Raw genomic sequence first — 15,080 nt, forward strand, 5'->3', positions numbered from 1 at the left:
GGGAGGCCGAAGCGGGTGGATCATGAGGTCAGGAGATCAAGACCATCCTGGTTAACACGGTGAAACCCCATCTCTACTAAAAATACAAAAAAAAAAAAATTAGCCGGGTGTAGTGGCGGGCACCTGTAGTCCCAGCTACTTGGGAGGCTGAGGCAGGAGAACGGCGTGAACCCGGGAGGCGGAGCTTGCAGTGAGCCGAGATCATGCCACTGCACCCCAGCCTGGGCAACAGAGCGAGACTCTCTCAAAAAATACATAAGTAAATAAATAAATAAGTAAATTTTTGTCTTAATTTTTTTTGTAGAGACAGGGTCTCACTATGTTGCCCAAGCTGGTCTCGAACTCCTGGCCTCAAGTGATCCTTGGGGTGGATTTTTTTTTCTTTTCTTTTTAACTTCTGAATCTTAAAGTCAAGGGTGGATTTTTGAACTTTCATTAGCCTCCCTTTCAACATCTGTAAATTGGGATGATGATAACAGTATCCTCCTCTTATCAATGATTAAATGAGAAAAATGTATATGAAGCTCTCAGAATGCTGGGCTCATGGAAGTGGTCACAAAAACTAATATTATTCTGAAGGAAACCCTTCTCCTGGTACTCCCCTCTTTCTGATTTTCATGGGAGACAAACACACCATTTTGAATCCTGCTTTTCAGCGGTTCCTGGTTTAAATGCTGGTTTCTCTTTCTGACAGCTGCTGTCCTGTTTGGAAAAGAGAGGACTGGACATGGAAGGCATTCTCAGGGTGCCCGGATCCCAGGCCAGGGTCAAGGTAATGGTTTGGCTTCCTGGCTTCACTGAGGCTGCATCTCCCCCATGCTCACATGTGTGTTAAGCCGGGAGGGAAACCAGTCCCTGACTCGCCAGTGATCTGTCTTTGGTCTCTGTGTGGGTCGAGGGTTTGAGAGGCTGAAGGTGGCATGATGAGCATGGTGGCAGAAAGTGTGGGCCCTGGAGTCAGACCACCTACGTTTAATGAGCAGAGCTCTGTGCTCAGTGACACGCACATTAGACCATTTCGTTCTTACTTCAATCCCACGAGGGAGGTGCTCTTGTTGTCCCCACTTTGCTGATGAGGAAACCAAGCCCCAGAGAAGTGGTAGAGCAACTTCTACCAGAGCCCTGGGCCAACTGTGTTTTCATGCCCCGCCTTCCTGTAGGGGCTGGAACAGAAACTGGAGAGAGACTTCTATGCTGGCCTTTTTAGCTGGGACGAGGTTCATCACAATGACGCCTCTGATTTGCTCAAAAGGTTCATCCGGAAGCTGCCGACACCTTTGCTCACAGCTGAGTACCTCCCGGCCTTCGCCGTGGTGCCTAGTGAGTGTGCCCAAGCCCTTAGCCTGTGCAGGGATGGAGAGTTGGCTGTCACTGGCCTTGGTTGGAGAGGGGAAGCCATGCAAAGGCAGGACTCCGTGTTCCTGGAAATGTCTGTTCCAGAAATGTCCAACTGATGGGGGAAGAAGCAAGTGTGAACATGTGAGCCCAATGTGTGCACATACGCATGTGCACGTGTGTCCTGCGTGTGTTGTATGGCATGTGTGCAGGTGTGTGAGGAGAGGAGGCTAAGGTTTTGCACACTACAGTCCCTATTAGTTCTCACATGGATGAGTGGACTAGTTTCCTTCACATCTTGACATCCATGGGGTTGAGCTTATCAGCATCATTACCTGTGTATCTGTGGGCACACATGTGTGTGCATGTCCATCTGTGTGCACATCTGCAGATCAGCATGTGTTGCACGGACCTTGCTGTATGTATAGTCTGCATATATATGTTCCTGTCTGGACTTCTTCACAATCCACAATGAACAAAGATAGTCACTTCTATTTTTCTCAAAAAAATACAGCAGCTCTCCTGAGATCTCACTCACAACTGTGAGGTTCTCCCTGTCTCTCTGAATTCTCCAAAAAGCTTCAAGGCTCAGGCAGTCTGATTTCTACCCCCAAGCTAGGGACAGGGATCCTGAGAGGTCCTCTCTGACCTTTGATTCTCACGATCTCAGCGTTTTGTTTGTTGTTGTTGTTGTTGTTGTTGTTGTTCTTCTTCTTCTTCTTCTTCTTCTTCCTCTTCCTTCTTCTTTTCTTCTTTCTTCTTTCTTTCTTTTTTTTTTTTTTTTTAGAGATGGGGTCTTGCTCTGTCACCCAGGCTGGAGTGCAGTGGCGTGATCCTAGCTCACTGCAGCCTTGAACTCTTGGGTTCAAGTGATTCTCCTGCCTCAGCCTCCCAAGTAGCTAAGAATATAGGCACATGAGACCACGCCTGGCATACTTGTTTAACATTTTTTTGTAGTGACGGGGGTCTCGCTATGTCGCCCAGGCTAGTGTCAAACTCCTGGCCTCAAGCGATCCTCCCACTTTGGCCTCCCAAAGTGATGAGGTTACAGGCATGAACCATCAGGCTTGGCCTCAACCTCATTGCAAAACATAAATCAGATTCCTTCCCTATGCTGTTGCCCACCCTCCACAGCACTCTTGTAATAAGATTCCACTTCTTACTCGGCCCACCTCCTCCGGCTCAGGTCCTGCCTATTTCTGGCCCCCTTTCCTCCTGGGCCCCTCCTTCCCCACTGTCTAGCCAGGCTCTCTCGCTTTGCTCTTCCCCCTCCTCTTTCCTTCCCTGGGGCCTCTGCACTTGCTGCTGTGTCTGAATGGAACCTCCCTCCACCCTCATTTGGCTGCTTTCTGCCATTCAAGTTTCAGCTGGCTGTCATTGCCTGCGAGGGGCCTTCCGTGACCCCACACATCATGCTGCCTGCCAGCCTCTATAATGATGCAATGATGCCCATCATACTCTGATTTATTCTTTGCTCGTGTATTATGTCTCCTCTCTGAAATGTAAGCTCCATGAGCCTGTGACTTTGTTTTCCTCCTTTACTATTGTGTCCAAGATTCCTAGACTGAGCACAGCACCTGACAGGTACTTGATAGATATTTGTTGATAAGTGAGAGAAGGAAAGAAGGGAAGGAGGGAGGGAGGGAGGAAGGAAGGAAGGAAGGAAGGTAGGTAGGTAGGTCATATGGGGTCGCAGGCCTGGCGCCCAGGGTGCTCAGCCTCTGTCTCCTACGCAGCTCTTCTCCAGGTTCCAGCCAGCTCTCAGCTGCTGGGTCTTGTCTGGCTCTGATGAACTCCTTCTTTGAATCTGTAACTACTACCTCCTCCTACCTACCTCCTCTCCCCGGAGATCCTGACACCAGGTGTGAGACAGCTTTTCCTTTTCAACCCTCACAACACAGAGGGTTTCATGAAAACCTTCTATCTGGGCCCATTGAGCTCTCTGTCTCCCTTCCTAAGGGTGATTTGCTGGTTCATTGCATTTCTGACCCTGGGCTGCAGCCTGGACTGCATCTAGGTCTGTGCGGCATGTGCTTGCCTGCACATGCATGCGTGTGTTTATTTTGTTACACAAAGTATAGCGAGTGAACCTCTCCACCAGCACTGGTCAGGGCTCTGTCTGAGCCAACATTAGACAAGGAAATAGTCCCACACCTTATGAAAAAAGGGATTCCTGGCTGTCCCCTGGCTTTCCAGCTCTGGAATTTCCCCAAGAAGAGACCAGACTGAGGGAGGTAGTCCCTGAGCCTCCCATGGAGACTGAGGTCCCTCCCTTCCCGCAGACATCCCCAACCTGAAGCAGCGCCTGCAGGTTCTTCACCTGCTCAGCCTCATCCTCCCAGAACCCAACAGAAATGCATTAAAGGTAAGAGTTACCATGCACCACCACCACTCTGCCATCTCAGCCCACAGCCACAGCCATGGCTTCAAATGTGCTCATTCATTCATTCATTCATTCAACAACTCTGCCAGGTGCTAGGGTTCAGTGATGACCCACACAAACCTCTCTTGAGACTTTTTCTTAAAGAAAGTAGATGAGTCCTGAAAGGGGATAGTCCCGGAGTGGGCACTGCAGAGCGTCAGTTCCACGTGGTGCTAACAGGTGTCAGCACCTTGTGGCCAAGCATGGATGGGTAAACACAGAGTTCATGAAACAAGGTTAAGAATACTTTTCTCCCCAGGACTTCTCAAAGCCTTTGGTATATTGAGGCTTTGAGAGAATCTCCAAGTGGGATTAGAGTATGCAGCACTCTTCAAACTCAGTTGATCACAGACCTCTTTTGTTGTGGAAAGCATTGCATGGCACTGGTGTTCCATGCAGAACCAGTTTGGGAAACAGACCCTTAGCAAATTCCCCCTGTCGTATGGGAATGGATGCTGGGCCTTGGCCCAGCAGCCTGTACCGTCTTGACTGTCCTTCAGTCAGACTCAAGATGTGCCTCCAGGATCAGCCTATGAGGAGGCCCCGGGTCTTCCTGTTTGAGTTTCTGCTTCCTTTTCAGTAAACTGAGGATGATAATAGCATTAATAGCATCTTGACTAATTGTTTTGGAAATCATAAAAGCTAACTCATGAGGAATCATGGGGTAGAAGATGATGCTTTGCAGGGTACTCAATATGTGTCCTCTTTTCCTATCCTCTCTCCCTCCCTCCCTCCCTTCCTTTCTTCCTCCCTCCCTCCCTCCTTCCCTCCCACCTCCCTTCCATTTATTCTTCCTTCCACCACCCATTTATTCTCATTCATCCATCTATTAATCTTTTCTTTCTCCATTCATCCATCCATCCATCCTTCCATCCATCCATCCCTCCATCCCTCCCTCCCTTCTTCACTCCCTCCCTTCTTCACTCCGTCCCTTTGTCCTTACTGGCTATATGACTCTTGGCACATTCTCCAAGCTTGTTTCCTTATCTATAAAACACATGCAATAATAAAAAAATTAGCTGGGTGTGATGGTGCACACTCGTAATCCCAGCTACTTGGGAGGCTGAGGTGGGAGGGTCGCTTGAACCTGGGAGGCAGAGGTTGCAGTGAGCTGAGCCAAGATCACACCACTGCATTCCAGCCTGGGAGACAGAGTGAGACTCTGACTCAAAAAAAAAAAAACAAAAAACAAAAAACAAACAAAAAAAAACCTACCTTATAAAGTTTCTGTGAGGATTAAATGAGATGTACCAACTAAAGGCCCAGGAACACAAAGAATACATAGTAAATGGTAGCTCTCATCACTTTCTGCTGCTCTTCTCAGCGTCTCTGCTTCTCCCAGCATCTCTGCTTCTCTATTCCTTCCTTTGCATTTTGGGTAGACCCAGACTCCAGAAAGAAGGAGCTATCCTGGGCCTCACCAGGAAATGACCCATGTTCCAGACCTGTGGCCCTTTTCTACCTGGAAGTTGAAGTCTGACCCAGTTGTCTCATTAGTCTCTGAGGGAGCAGGGGAGGGAAAGAGTTTTGGACACACTGCAGAGCAGGAAACGGAGACACAGAGAGGTCATGGAGTGGGCCGGTGACACAGCTGGAACGGGAGCCCCTCTTGCTGCCCTCCCAGCTCCTGGCTCCTTCCTATCATTCATCAGAATGCCCTGGGGATGGTGGGGAGGCGCCAGGGATGGGCTGAGATTTGAGGGAGGCTCTGCACCCTTCCCTAGGCACTGCTGGAATTCCTCAGGAAGGTGGTGGCCCGGGAACAGCACAACAAGATGACTCTGAGGAATGTTTCCACCGTGATGGCCCCTAACCTCTTTCTGCACCAAGGGCGGCCCCCCAAGCTCCCCAAAGGCAAGGAGAAGCAGCTGGCAGAAGGGGCAGCCGAGGTGGTGCAGGTAATGGTGCACTACCAGGATCTGCTGTGGACGGTGAGTGCTGCTGGGCGCTGGGTATCCCTCTGGGTGCAGCTGCCGTGCTGCCCCTGCACTCCAGGAGCCTGGGCATTGTCCTTTCAGTTCCCTAGTGTGTCCCTTCCAGGACCTTTGTTGGCCTCTGCACAGGCCTGTGTTCCTGTGTTTTCTTCCTCCCCCTGCCTTAGTAACCAAGAAGAAGTGTCTTCACTTTCTGTCTCCACTGCCATGCCTCTCAGTCAGTCTGCTGCCATCTGGTCTATCCCAGATTGCAGGAGTTCCCCCAACTCCTGCAAATAATTCCTTCACATCAAAGCTTTTATGCTGCTGAGAAAGCCCCATCCCTGAGGCCCAGGATCACAGGGCCTGCCTAAGACAGAGCCCAGAACCAGATAACAGGGATACCCCTGCCCTCCTGCCCCCACCGTGAGCTTTGCCCTGAGTAACAAGTGACAGCAAGGGGAGGAGCCAGAGCAGGAGAGAGGCCCCTTTGCGGTGTCAGCATGCATGGTGCCCCTAGCACTGAGACCCCTCCAGCTCTTGAGACTCCTGTGAACACAAGGCAGCACCATCTACCACTGCTGACCAGGCTGCTTTCTCACCTGGAGATGCGTAGCCTCTTCCCTCCATCTGTTCATTCATCCTTCCATTCAGTCTCCCATCCATCCACCCACTCACCCACCTACCCATCCATCCATCCACCCACCCATCCATTTATGCAATTGCCCATCACCCACCCACTCACCCACCCACCTATCCCCCCCACCCATCTACTTACCCACCCATCAATCCATTAATTCCTCCAACTCCCCCATCCACCCATACACCAATCTATCATCCACTCACCCATCCACCAATCATGCATCTCTCCACTCATCTACCAATCCATCCATCCACCCACTCATTCACCCATCCACTCAACCATGCATCTATCCAACTAAACCACACATCTATCCAACTATCTACCCATCCATCCATCCACTCATCTACCAAACCATGCATCTATCCCACTATCTACCCATCCATCCACCCACAGTCCTTCCCCCATCCCTCCCTTCTTCCATGGTCATTAGGTTAGATTTCCTATTCCAGAAACCAGCAAGTGAAGCCCTCTCTGACTGTTCCCACTTTTTTTCCTACCCTGCCTGGGCACTCTTCTGTGTTCTAAACACAGCAAATGCCAGCTGGCACTCCAAACTAATCTAGTACTTCACACTTCTGAATTTTTGCTTATGCAGTTTACTCTGCCTGGAATTCCCTTCCCTTTTTTTTTTCTAAGGGCAGAAGCCTGGTGTCCTCTGCTCATTCTTCAAGACCTCCTAGTTCAAGAGTCAACTCCTCTGTCGAAAGTCCCCTACTCCTCCCTCATATACCCCTTACACCCCCATAGTTCCTTTCTTCTCTGCACTCAGCCCTTTGAGATAATGTTGCTACTAAAAGACATTGGATTGTAATACTTTTTATTGGAGGACGCTTTAAAAATTCAAGAAATTCTTGAATGTTTTCTTGTTAGAAAAGCTTCAGAAAACATAGATGTAGAAAAAGTGAAAGGGGAGAACCCCCATCACCCTCGCTCTTCCCCGTGTGTGTCACCTTTAGACAGCACACACATAGCAAAGAGGGGAATTCAGAATCGACTCCAGTTTCGTCAGACCCTGGGAGACAGAAACATGTTATTAGGGTCCATGGAGTCTGGGTTCTCTGACTCTGCTGGGTTCGGATCCCACAGAGAGGCATGGGTTGATCTGGAGGTCTCTGTAGGAATCCCCCAGTGTGGGCTGTCTGGGGGTTCTCGGAGCAGAGCCTGCTCCAGGTGTGTTTTGGGGACACCCCTGCCTGAGTGTGCCAGTGAGCAGCTATCCCTCAGCAGGTGCAGGACCCTCCAGCTTCTGTCGAGGGGACCACTATCCACTAAGCCTCAGGGTGGGCTCCACTCTCAGGGTCCCCTGCTCCAAGGTCCACTTTAGGGGCTGAATGCCCCCTCCTCATTCCACCAAACCAGTGCTTCCGTCCCGTGTCCAACAAATGCATATTTCCAAGCCCTGTGGGACGCTGTGCCAGGGAAGAGGCCACGATGACCCTGGAGGGGGCTCTGCCTCTCGCCCCCAGAAGTCCTATCCCCCTGCCAAAACTTGATCCTTTCTGGCCAGGTCGCCTCTTTCCTGGTTGCCCAGGTGCGAAAACTGAACGACAGTAGCAGCAGGCGCCCCCAGCTCTGCGACGCAGGCCTCAAGACTTGGCTGCGGAGGATGCACGCAGACAGGGACAAGGCGGGGGACGGCCTCGAGGCGGTGAGTGCCCCCGACCCCAGACAGGTGGAGAAGGGCCGAGGCGACAGGAGGACACCTGGGGCGCGGTGCTTCCCTTCCTCCAGGTCCCCGCTACCGGGCTGCCAGCAACGGCCCAGTGAGGCCACCAGGGGGCGCTGCGGCGCCGTCACGGGGAGCGAGGAGGCGTGGCTGCGAAACGAGGGCTTAGAAGCGGGTTGGGGAGGGGAAATGGAGTGACTCGGAGACTTCCCCTAGAAACCGTCACCGCCGCCCCATTTTTAGGCAGCCCCTGGCCGAGGGTTGGGAAAATGGGAGTCGCTCTGCGGGGTGTGAGGTGATTGGGGCTGGGTGGGGGATAGTAGAAGGGAAGAGCCTTCCAAAAATACTGAGTATTCCTAGGAGGGGTCCTGAACACGGTTCCTTATTAAAGTCCCGATTAGAGAAACTGATGAGCGTCGAGGCTGCACCATGCACGAAGTGTAGGTGATGGGTCTTTATACAAACCTACATGTCTGTGTTTGTGGGTGCGTTGCATGTACTTCTGCTGTGTGTACAAGTGTAAAACACAGGCATAGAAACACAAACATAGGCATAGAAACACAAACACACATCTGGAATGTGTATGTCTGTGATCTGTGCCCAAGTGGCCGGTGTGCGTGTGTGTGCATCTTGTGATTTTCAGCGTGGGCATTTGTGTAAGTGCCATGTATGCGTGTTTATGCATCCATGTTTGAACTCCAGGCAAGCTGACTCCTATGTATATGGATCTTTCTCTCTCTCTCTCTCTGCAGACTCCCAAGGTGGCAAAGATCCAGGTGGTCTGGCCTATCAGGGACCCCTTGAAGGTGCCTCTCACCCCCAGCACCAAAGTGGCCCACGTCCTGAGGCAGTTCACAGAGCACCTCAGCCCTGGTTCCAAGGGTCAAGAAGACAGTGAGGACATGGACAGCCTCCTTCTACAGTAAGAGGCACCTCCTGGAGGCAGGAGCCTCTTCCCTGCAGGGAGGGCTCTGCACCCCAGAGCTGAAGGCCACCAGGGGGTTACACATACTGTTGGCCTGACCTGGCCTTCCCTTTCTGGGGTGGTCAGATGGGTTCTCCAACCTTAGAGAGTTTCTTGGCTCCAAGTAATAATCATGATGACCACCACTCACTCATTCATTTTAATAGGTATTTAATGAATGCCTACCACCAGGCACCATGTTTTTCTGTTTGTTTGTTTGTTTGTTTTGAGATGGAATCTAGCTCTGTCACCCAGGCTGGAGTGCAGTGGCTCGATCTTGGCTCACTGCAGCCTCCTCCTCCCAGGTTCAAGCGATTTTCCTGCCTCAGTCTCCCAAGTAGCTGGGATTACATGCACCTGCCACCATGCCTGGATAATTTTTTTGTATTTTGAGTAGAGACAGGGTTTTACCATGTTAGCCAGGCTGGTGTCAAACTCCTGACCTCAAGTGATCTGCCCACCTTAGCCTCTCAAAGTGCTGGGATTACAGGCGTGAGCCACCGCACCTGGCCCACCATGTATTAAGAGAATTATAGACTAGCCATGAAAAGAACAGACAGAGGTCCTGCTTTTAAGAGCTCACAGTCCTGAGGAAGAGCTGGATATAAAGCAGATAGTCACGAATCAAAGATCAAGTTACAAACTGTATTAGGTTTCATAAGAAATGCAGGGAACAATGTGTCTGGAAGCCAAGGAAGCTGGTGTCATCTGGGAGCGAGGTGAGGCTTCCAGGCACAGAAAACTGCACGGTAAAGGTCCTGCAGCAAGGAGCAGAGCCTGGCCAAGGATCTGGAAGAAGGTCGGGGGCTGATGTGCAGCCATCATTCCTAGGGTACAGGAAACAGCCTGAGACCTCAAGAGCTTCCTTGTTGGCATTGGCACAAGGGACCCTCAGACTGTCATCTTCAGCAAGTATCTGGTCCAGCTCCTCCTTGAACAGTTGGGAGCACTAAGACTCAGAAAAGAGAAGGGACTTGCCTTAGGCCACATGGCAGAAAAGAGGCCATGGAATTGAACTCAGGACACCCATAATTATCATATAATAATTGTGATTCTTACATGATAGGCATCATTATCATATGTAATCATACAATGTCCATAATCCATCTTGACTCAAAATCTTCCCCTCACAGCAGGCTCCTGTCCCCATCTGTCACCACTCATTCCCTTGCCTTCGCAGTCTCCATTCTGATGCCCAGAAGAAAGGGGCCTCACAGCGGGGTGCAGTCCTGGCTGAGCCTCACCATGTGCCCTCCAGCTACCTCTCCCCAGCCCCTGGGTGCTGGACTCTGTCACTGGCTCCAACTCTCTCAGGAGGGTCCTTATGCTTCTTCTCCCCAGCAGGACCAAAAATCAGTGAGGACTGCCCTTTCCAGGGCTGGGGGCCATGCACAGTTGTTGGTCTTGATGTTTCCAGAAGAAAAAGGCAGTAGTTTTTTTTTTTCTCTCTCTCTGTTTTACAGCCACAGGTCCATGGAGTCAGCCAACATCCTCCTCTATGAAGTTGGAGGGAATATCAGTAAGTTCCACTGTGGGAAACGGGAACAGAGCCCGGGTCCCTGGGAGTTCTTTGACCTCAAAGGCTCATGGGGCCCTTCTGTGGGAGGCCAGAGTAGGCCTGCAGATGAGCCCTCCCCTCAGGTCTCTGTCTTCAATGAAACCAGGTGGAGTCCTGCTGTAAGGTTAAAGGTTAGCCTGTGCAAGTTTTAGGAGCCTATCCTGGAGTTTGGATTTTGCCTAGAGCTGGCCTCAGGCTTGCAGAGAGATGCAGAAGATTTGTTTAGTGTGAAGGTTCGCAGTAGCACCAGTGAAACCGACGCCTCTGGGACACCCTAGATGGGATGGACTTCATCCCTGGCCTAGGGCCCAAGGAGTCCTTAAGGAATTCTGCAAACACATATCCAGCTCTGGGAGGTCCCTGGCTCTGTGGGAACCAAGGATGGGCAGATGTTTCCCTTTGCATTCTCTAGAGCAATGATCCTCAGACTTTACCAGAACCTCAGGATCCCCTGGAGGGCTAAGACACAGATTGCGGGGCCTAAGAATGTGTGTTTCTGATGAGTTCCCAGGAGTTGCAGATGCTGCTGGTCGGGGGGCCACACTTTGATGGCCACTGGCCAAGAAGCAGAAGCTAAGACATGTCTTCAGTAGTACACGATGCATTGAGGGGGTGCCCCTCAGGAAAAGGGTTCCAAGGGACAGAGTGAAGGAGGATAGGGAAAGGGCAGGGGCCAGGAGTGTTTGCATCCTGGAGCTTGGCCTGATCCACTAGGTGGCTCTAGAGTACAAATCACATCAGAGTTGTTGCATTCTGAGGCACGGGCACTGGTCTTCAGTACGTCTGTGTCCATCAGTCATCGACCGTGGGCTTCCCGGGGGAAAGGGGGTGTCACTTTTCTGGCAAGGCATCTTCCCTCAGCGGAGCTCAGTTCTCCAGCAAAAGAGGTAGCTGTGAGCTGTAGCAGTCAAGATGCATACAGCCAGGGGACAGTGCACTGCCTGGTGAAGGGCTCTGTGCAGGGGAACAGCATCTCCTACAGCCTCCCACTCAACCTCCTTCACCCCTTCTTCCCACAGATGAGCATCGCCTGGACCCAGATGCCTACCTCTTAGATCTGTACCGTGCCAACCCGCATGGTGAGTGGGTCCTTAAACAGAACCCCACCTAAACCCTGCGAGTCTCAGGAGCAGCCTGGATGCCTCCTCCTCTCCCCTGCTGGCTCTGTGTCCGTGTACCCAGCATGAGAACAAAGCTATTCCAGGGGAAGGTCTGAGTTTTATTCCAAGGCATCCTTCTCTGAAATGCCTCTCAGACCCCTCAGAAATAGACTCAGGGGTGGTGCTCTTTCCACTCAGAGGGGATGAGGGGCTAGGGCCTCAGGGAGGGGAGGCCAACACTGTAGCCATGATCAGCCCTGGAAGAACTGGACAGAGGAAGAACTTCCCTTCACAGCTCTCATGTTTTAACCGTGCACACAAAGCCCTCACTCCCCTCCACCCCCCAGCCCTCCAGAGAGTTGCTTCCTACACCAAGCTTGCTGTATGACGCCACCACTTGGGGCGCTTGGATCTCCATGGGCTTCTGTCTGTGGCTTCCAGACTGGAGGAAAATTAAAAATGCAGCACCTTTATCAAGAGGTAGTTGGGGTCTTTTCCCCCCAGGCAAAATTGTTTCGAAAGTGGCCCTACAATGTGTAGTAGCAGCAGCACCAGAGACAAAACCAGGAGAGCTCTGTGACCTTGGACAAGCCCCTTGCCCTCTCAGAATCCTTTCAGGATGAGGGGCTAAGGCCTCAGGGAGAGGAAGCCAACATTGTAGCCATGACCAGTCCCGGGAGAAATGGACAGAGGAAGACTTTGCTTCACAGCTCTCATGCTTTACATGTTGATTTGTACAATCTTGTCATTTTGTAATATGATATAATATGTAAATGTAATTGTTTAAACAGTAAACGCACAATAAGTTCAATGTCACATTTACTTTGCCTGTTTTTCTCTCCAGTCCAGTGCTCGGTAGGTGTTGTCCTTCCCAGCGAGTTGACATGGGAGCTTGGTGACGAGAGCATCTTGCTGAGCTGCTCAAAGGGCTCTGGCCCATGTGATCCAGCCACGCCTTGAACCCACAACCACCGGGGGCGGGAGGACAGGAAGAGAACTCAGAATGGGGAGGCATGGAGTAATGACACCCATTGCTGAAGGGTGGGGGCATTGCAGGGACAGCCTCTCTGGGAATCCTCTCATCTCCTACAGTCCCAGGTCTCACCCTTCCTCTTCTCCTCTGCACTGGGTCTGTATCCTCAGGCCAGGTGAGGCTTCGCTTATTTGTTCACTTAACAATGAGTTCACTGAGCATTTAATTATGTGCCAAGAGGTTCACAAATTTAATCTTCACAATAATCCAGTGTTTTCGGTTTGGGTTCCCCCAGAAGCAAAATGTGAGGCAAAGATTCAAATGCAAATAGTGGTCCTAAGAAATGCAAGAGAGTGGGGATATGAGAGAAAGAGGGGGAGGCAGTCTATAAAAGGGTGCCCAATCACAAGCAAGCTACCACTGGAGGCATCTCGAGCTTAATTCCACTGGAGAACTCTGAGAAACAGTATGGAAGATGTCCTTCAGAGTTACCCTACCCAAGGGGCAAGGGAGCCAGTGTGTTTATTCAACTCCTGTGAGTCATTGGTTGACAGCTGCTCCTGAGGAGTATAGGTATTTGTTTCCTGGTACTTCCGCCTGCCAGAGTACAGGCACAGTGTGCTCCAATACTCAGAGAAAGCCCTCAAGAAGAGATACAGATACTGGCAAGTAGACATTGGCCACTGTACACAGATGGCAAGTGCTGAAGGGATATGGGTGGGCATCAACAGAACCTGCTTCATCCTGTGAGGCAATGATGGTGAGATACTGATGCTGATGGTGATGGTGATGCTGCTGATGGTGGTGATGGTGATGCTGCTGCTGCTGATGATGATGGGGATAATGATGGTGATGCTGCTGATGGTGATGGTGGTGATGATGATGGTGATGCTGCTGATGGTGGTGATGGCGATGCTGCTGATGGTGATGATGGTGGTGATTACGATGGTGATGCTGCTGCTGCTGCTAGTGGTGATCCTGCTGATGGTTTTGATGGTTATGATGATAGTGATGCTGCTGACGGTGATGATGGTGATAATGGTGATGATGATGATGGTAATGATGATGATGGTGACGGTAATAATGGTAATGATGGTGATGGCGATGATGGTGATAATAACGATGATGCTGATGGTGATGATAATGATGGTGATGCTACTGCTGTTGCCACTGATGATGGTGATGATGCCAAGAACTTGACAAGTTTGATCTTCACAATAATCCAATATCTTAGTTTGGGCAATGATGGTGATGATGGCAGCTGTCACTAAGCAGTTACTACGCACCAGGCATTTTACAGATATTAATTCCTTTGATTCTCACAACAACCCTATGTGACACATTATTATTCCCTTTTTATAGGAGAGGAAAAACCAAGGCTCAGAAAGTTAACATTACTTGTCTGCATGGCTGATAAGTGACAGGTTAATCTGGTGTCAAGATGCAAGCTCTACTATTTTAGACCATAAATATGAACTGTTTTGCCATAAATACCCATATTTAAAAGTGTTTTGGTAATGGTCACTTCCTCAATGTCCCCTCTTCCCTCCCCCATCCCAGAATACAAATAATCTCAGAATGAGAGAAGGTATTTCTCTTAAACCAAGGAGACCTAGTAAGGAGGGATTGACATTTGTCCTGGAATTCCTCAATAGAGCATTTGAAGCTTGTAGCTGGTTAAGAGCCTCTGAGCGGCCTCAGTTTCCCTGGCAGCCCCATCTGAAGAACCAAGATGTAATGAAGCATGAATTTAGCCTAGCATTAGCCCCACAATCCTATGAGGTGAGTGTTACCATAGTTCCACTTTACAGATGAAGAAACTGAGTTTCAGACAAGTTAAACCATGGATTCAAAGTCACACGCAGGGTGAGAAACTTGGATGCCTGATTCCAAATCCAGGGCTTTTTCAGTCACACCATGATTTCCTGAAGCAAGATCAAGTGCCTGATAGGTGACAGCAAGAAGAGTCAAGAACAGCAGTAGGAAAATTGGACAAATTATTTAAGTTGGGGAGATACCAAGGGATTCAGCCAGAGTTGCTACTTCTGTTCACCAATGTCCTCTCTACCTCCCATGGTCTACCTACAAGCCTTTTGGACCTCCCTCCAAAATACACTCCAATCCATCCACTTCACTCCTTTGTTCCTACTACCATCCTAATCCAAACTACTACCATCTCGATGCCTTGGATAATAGTGATCATGATGGTGGTGGTGGTGGCGTTGATGATGGTGATGGTAATGGTGATGATGGTGGTGGTGGTGATGGAAATGATGATGTTAGTTGTGGTGTTGATGATGGTAATGATAATGATTGTGACGGTGGTGTTGGTGGTGCTGGTGATGATAATGATGGTGGTGGTGGTGGTGATGGTGGTGGTGGTGATGGAAATGATGATGATGTTAGTTGTGGTGTTGATGATGGTAATGATAATGATTGTGATGGTGGTGTTGGTGGTGGTGATAATGATGGTAGTGGTGGTGGTGGTGATGATGGTGATGGTTAT

At 50.3% G+C, this 15,080-nt stretch overlaps 1 protein-coding gene across 2 annotated transcripts in view; it reads left to right on the top strand.

Annotated features, from left to right (window-relative positions):
* Positions 1 to 12,573, top strand: part of ARHGAP40 (Rho GTPase activating protein 40) — a 48,917-nt gene extending 36,344 nt beyond the window's left edge. For both annotated transcript variants that reach the window (XM_008951272.4, XM_055104483.1), the window contains exons 8-15: positions 695 to 772; positions 1,161 to 1,320; positions 3,618 to 3,700; positions 5,482 to 5,688; positions 7,821 to 7,961; positions 8,732 to 8,901; positions 10,407 to 10,462; positions 11,521 to 12,573. In XM_008951272.4, coding sequence (XP_008949520.2) covers positions 695 to 772; positions 1,161 to 1,320; positions 3,618 to 3,700; positions 5,482 to 5,688; positions 7,821 to 7,961; positions 8,732 to 8,901; positions 10,407 to 10,462; positions 11,521 to 11,612 — 987 coding nt within the window. In that variant the 3' untranslated portion in view covers positions 11,613 to 12,573. The remainder of the gene's footprint in view (positions 1 to 694; positions 773 to 1,160; positions 1,321 to 3,617; positions 3,701 to 5,481; positions 5,689 to 7,820; positions 7,962 to 8,731; positions 8,902 to 10,406; positions 10,463 to 11,520) is intronic.
* The last annotated feature ends 2,507 nt before the right edge of the window (positions 12,574 to 15,080 follow it).

This window comes from Pan paniscus, chromosome 21, assembly GCF_029289425.2.
Source record: "Pan paniscus chromosome 21, NHGRI_mPanPan1-v2.0_pri, whole genome shotgun sequence".
Lineage (NCBI taxonomy): Eukaryota > Metazoa > Chordata > Mammalia > Primates > Hominidae > Pan > Pan paniscus.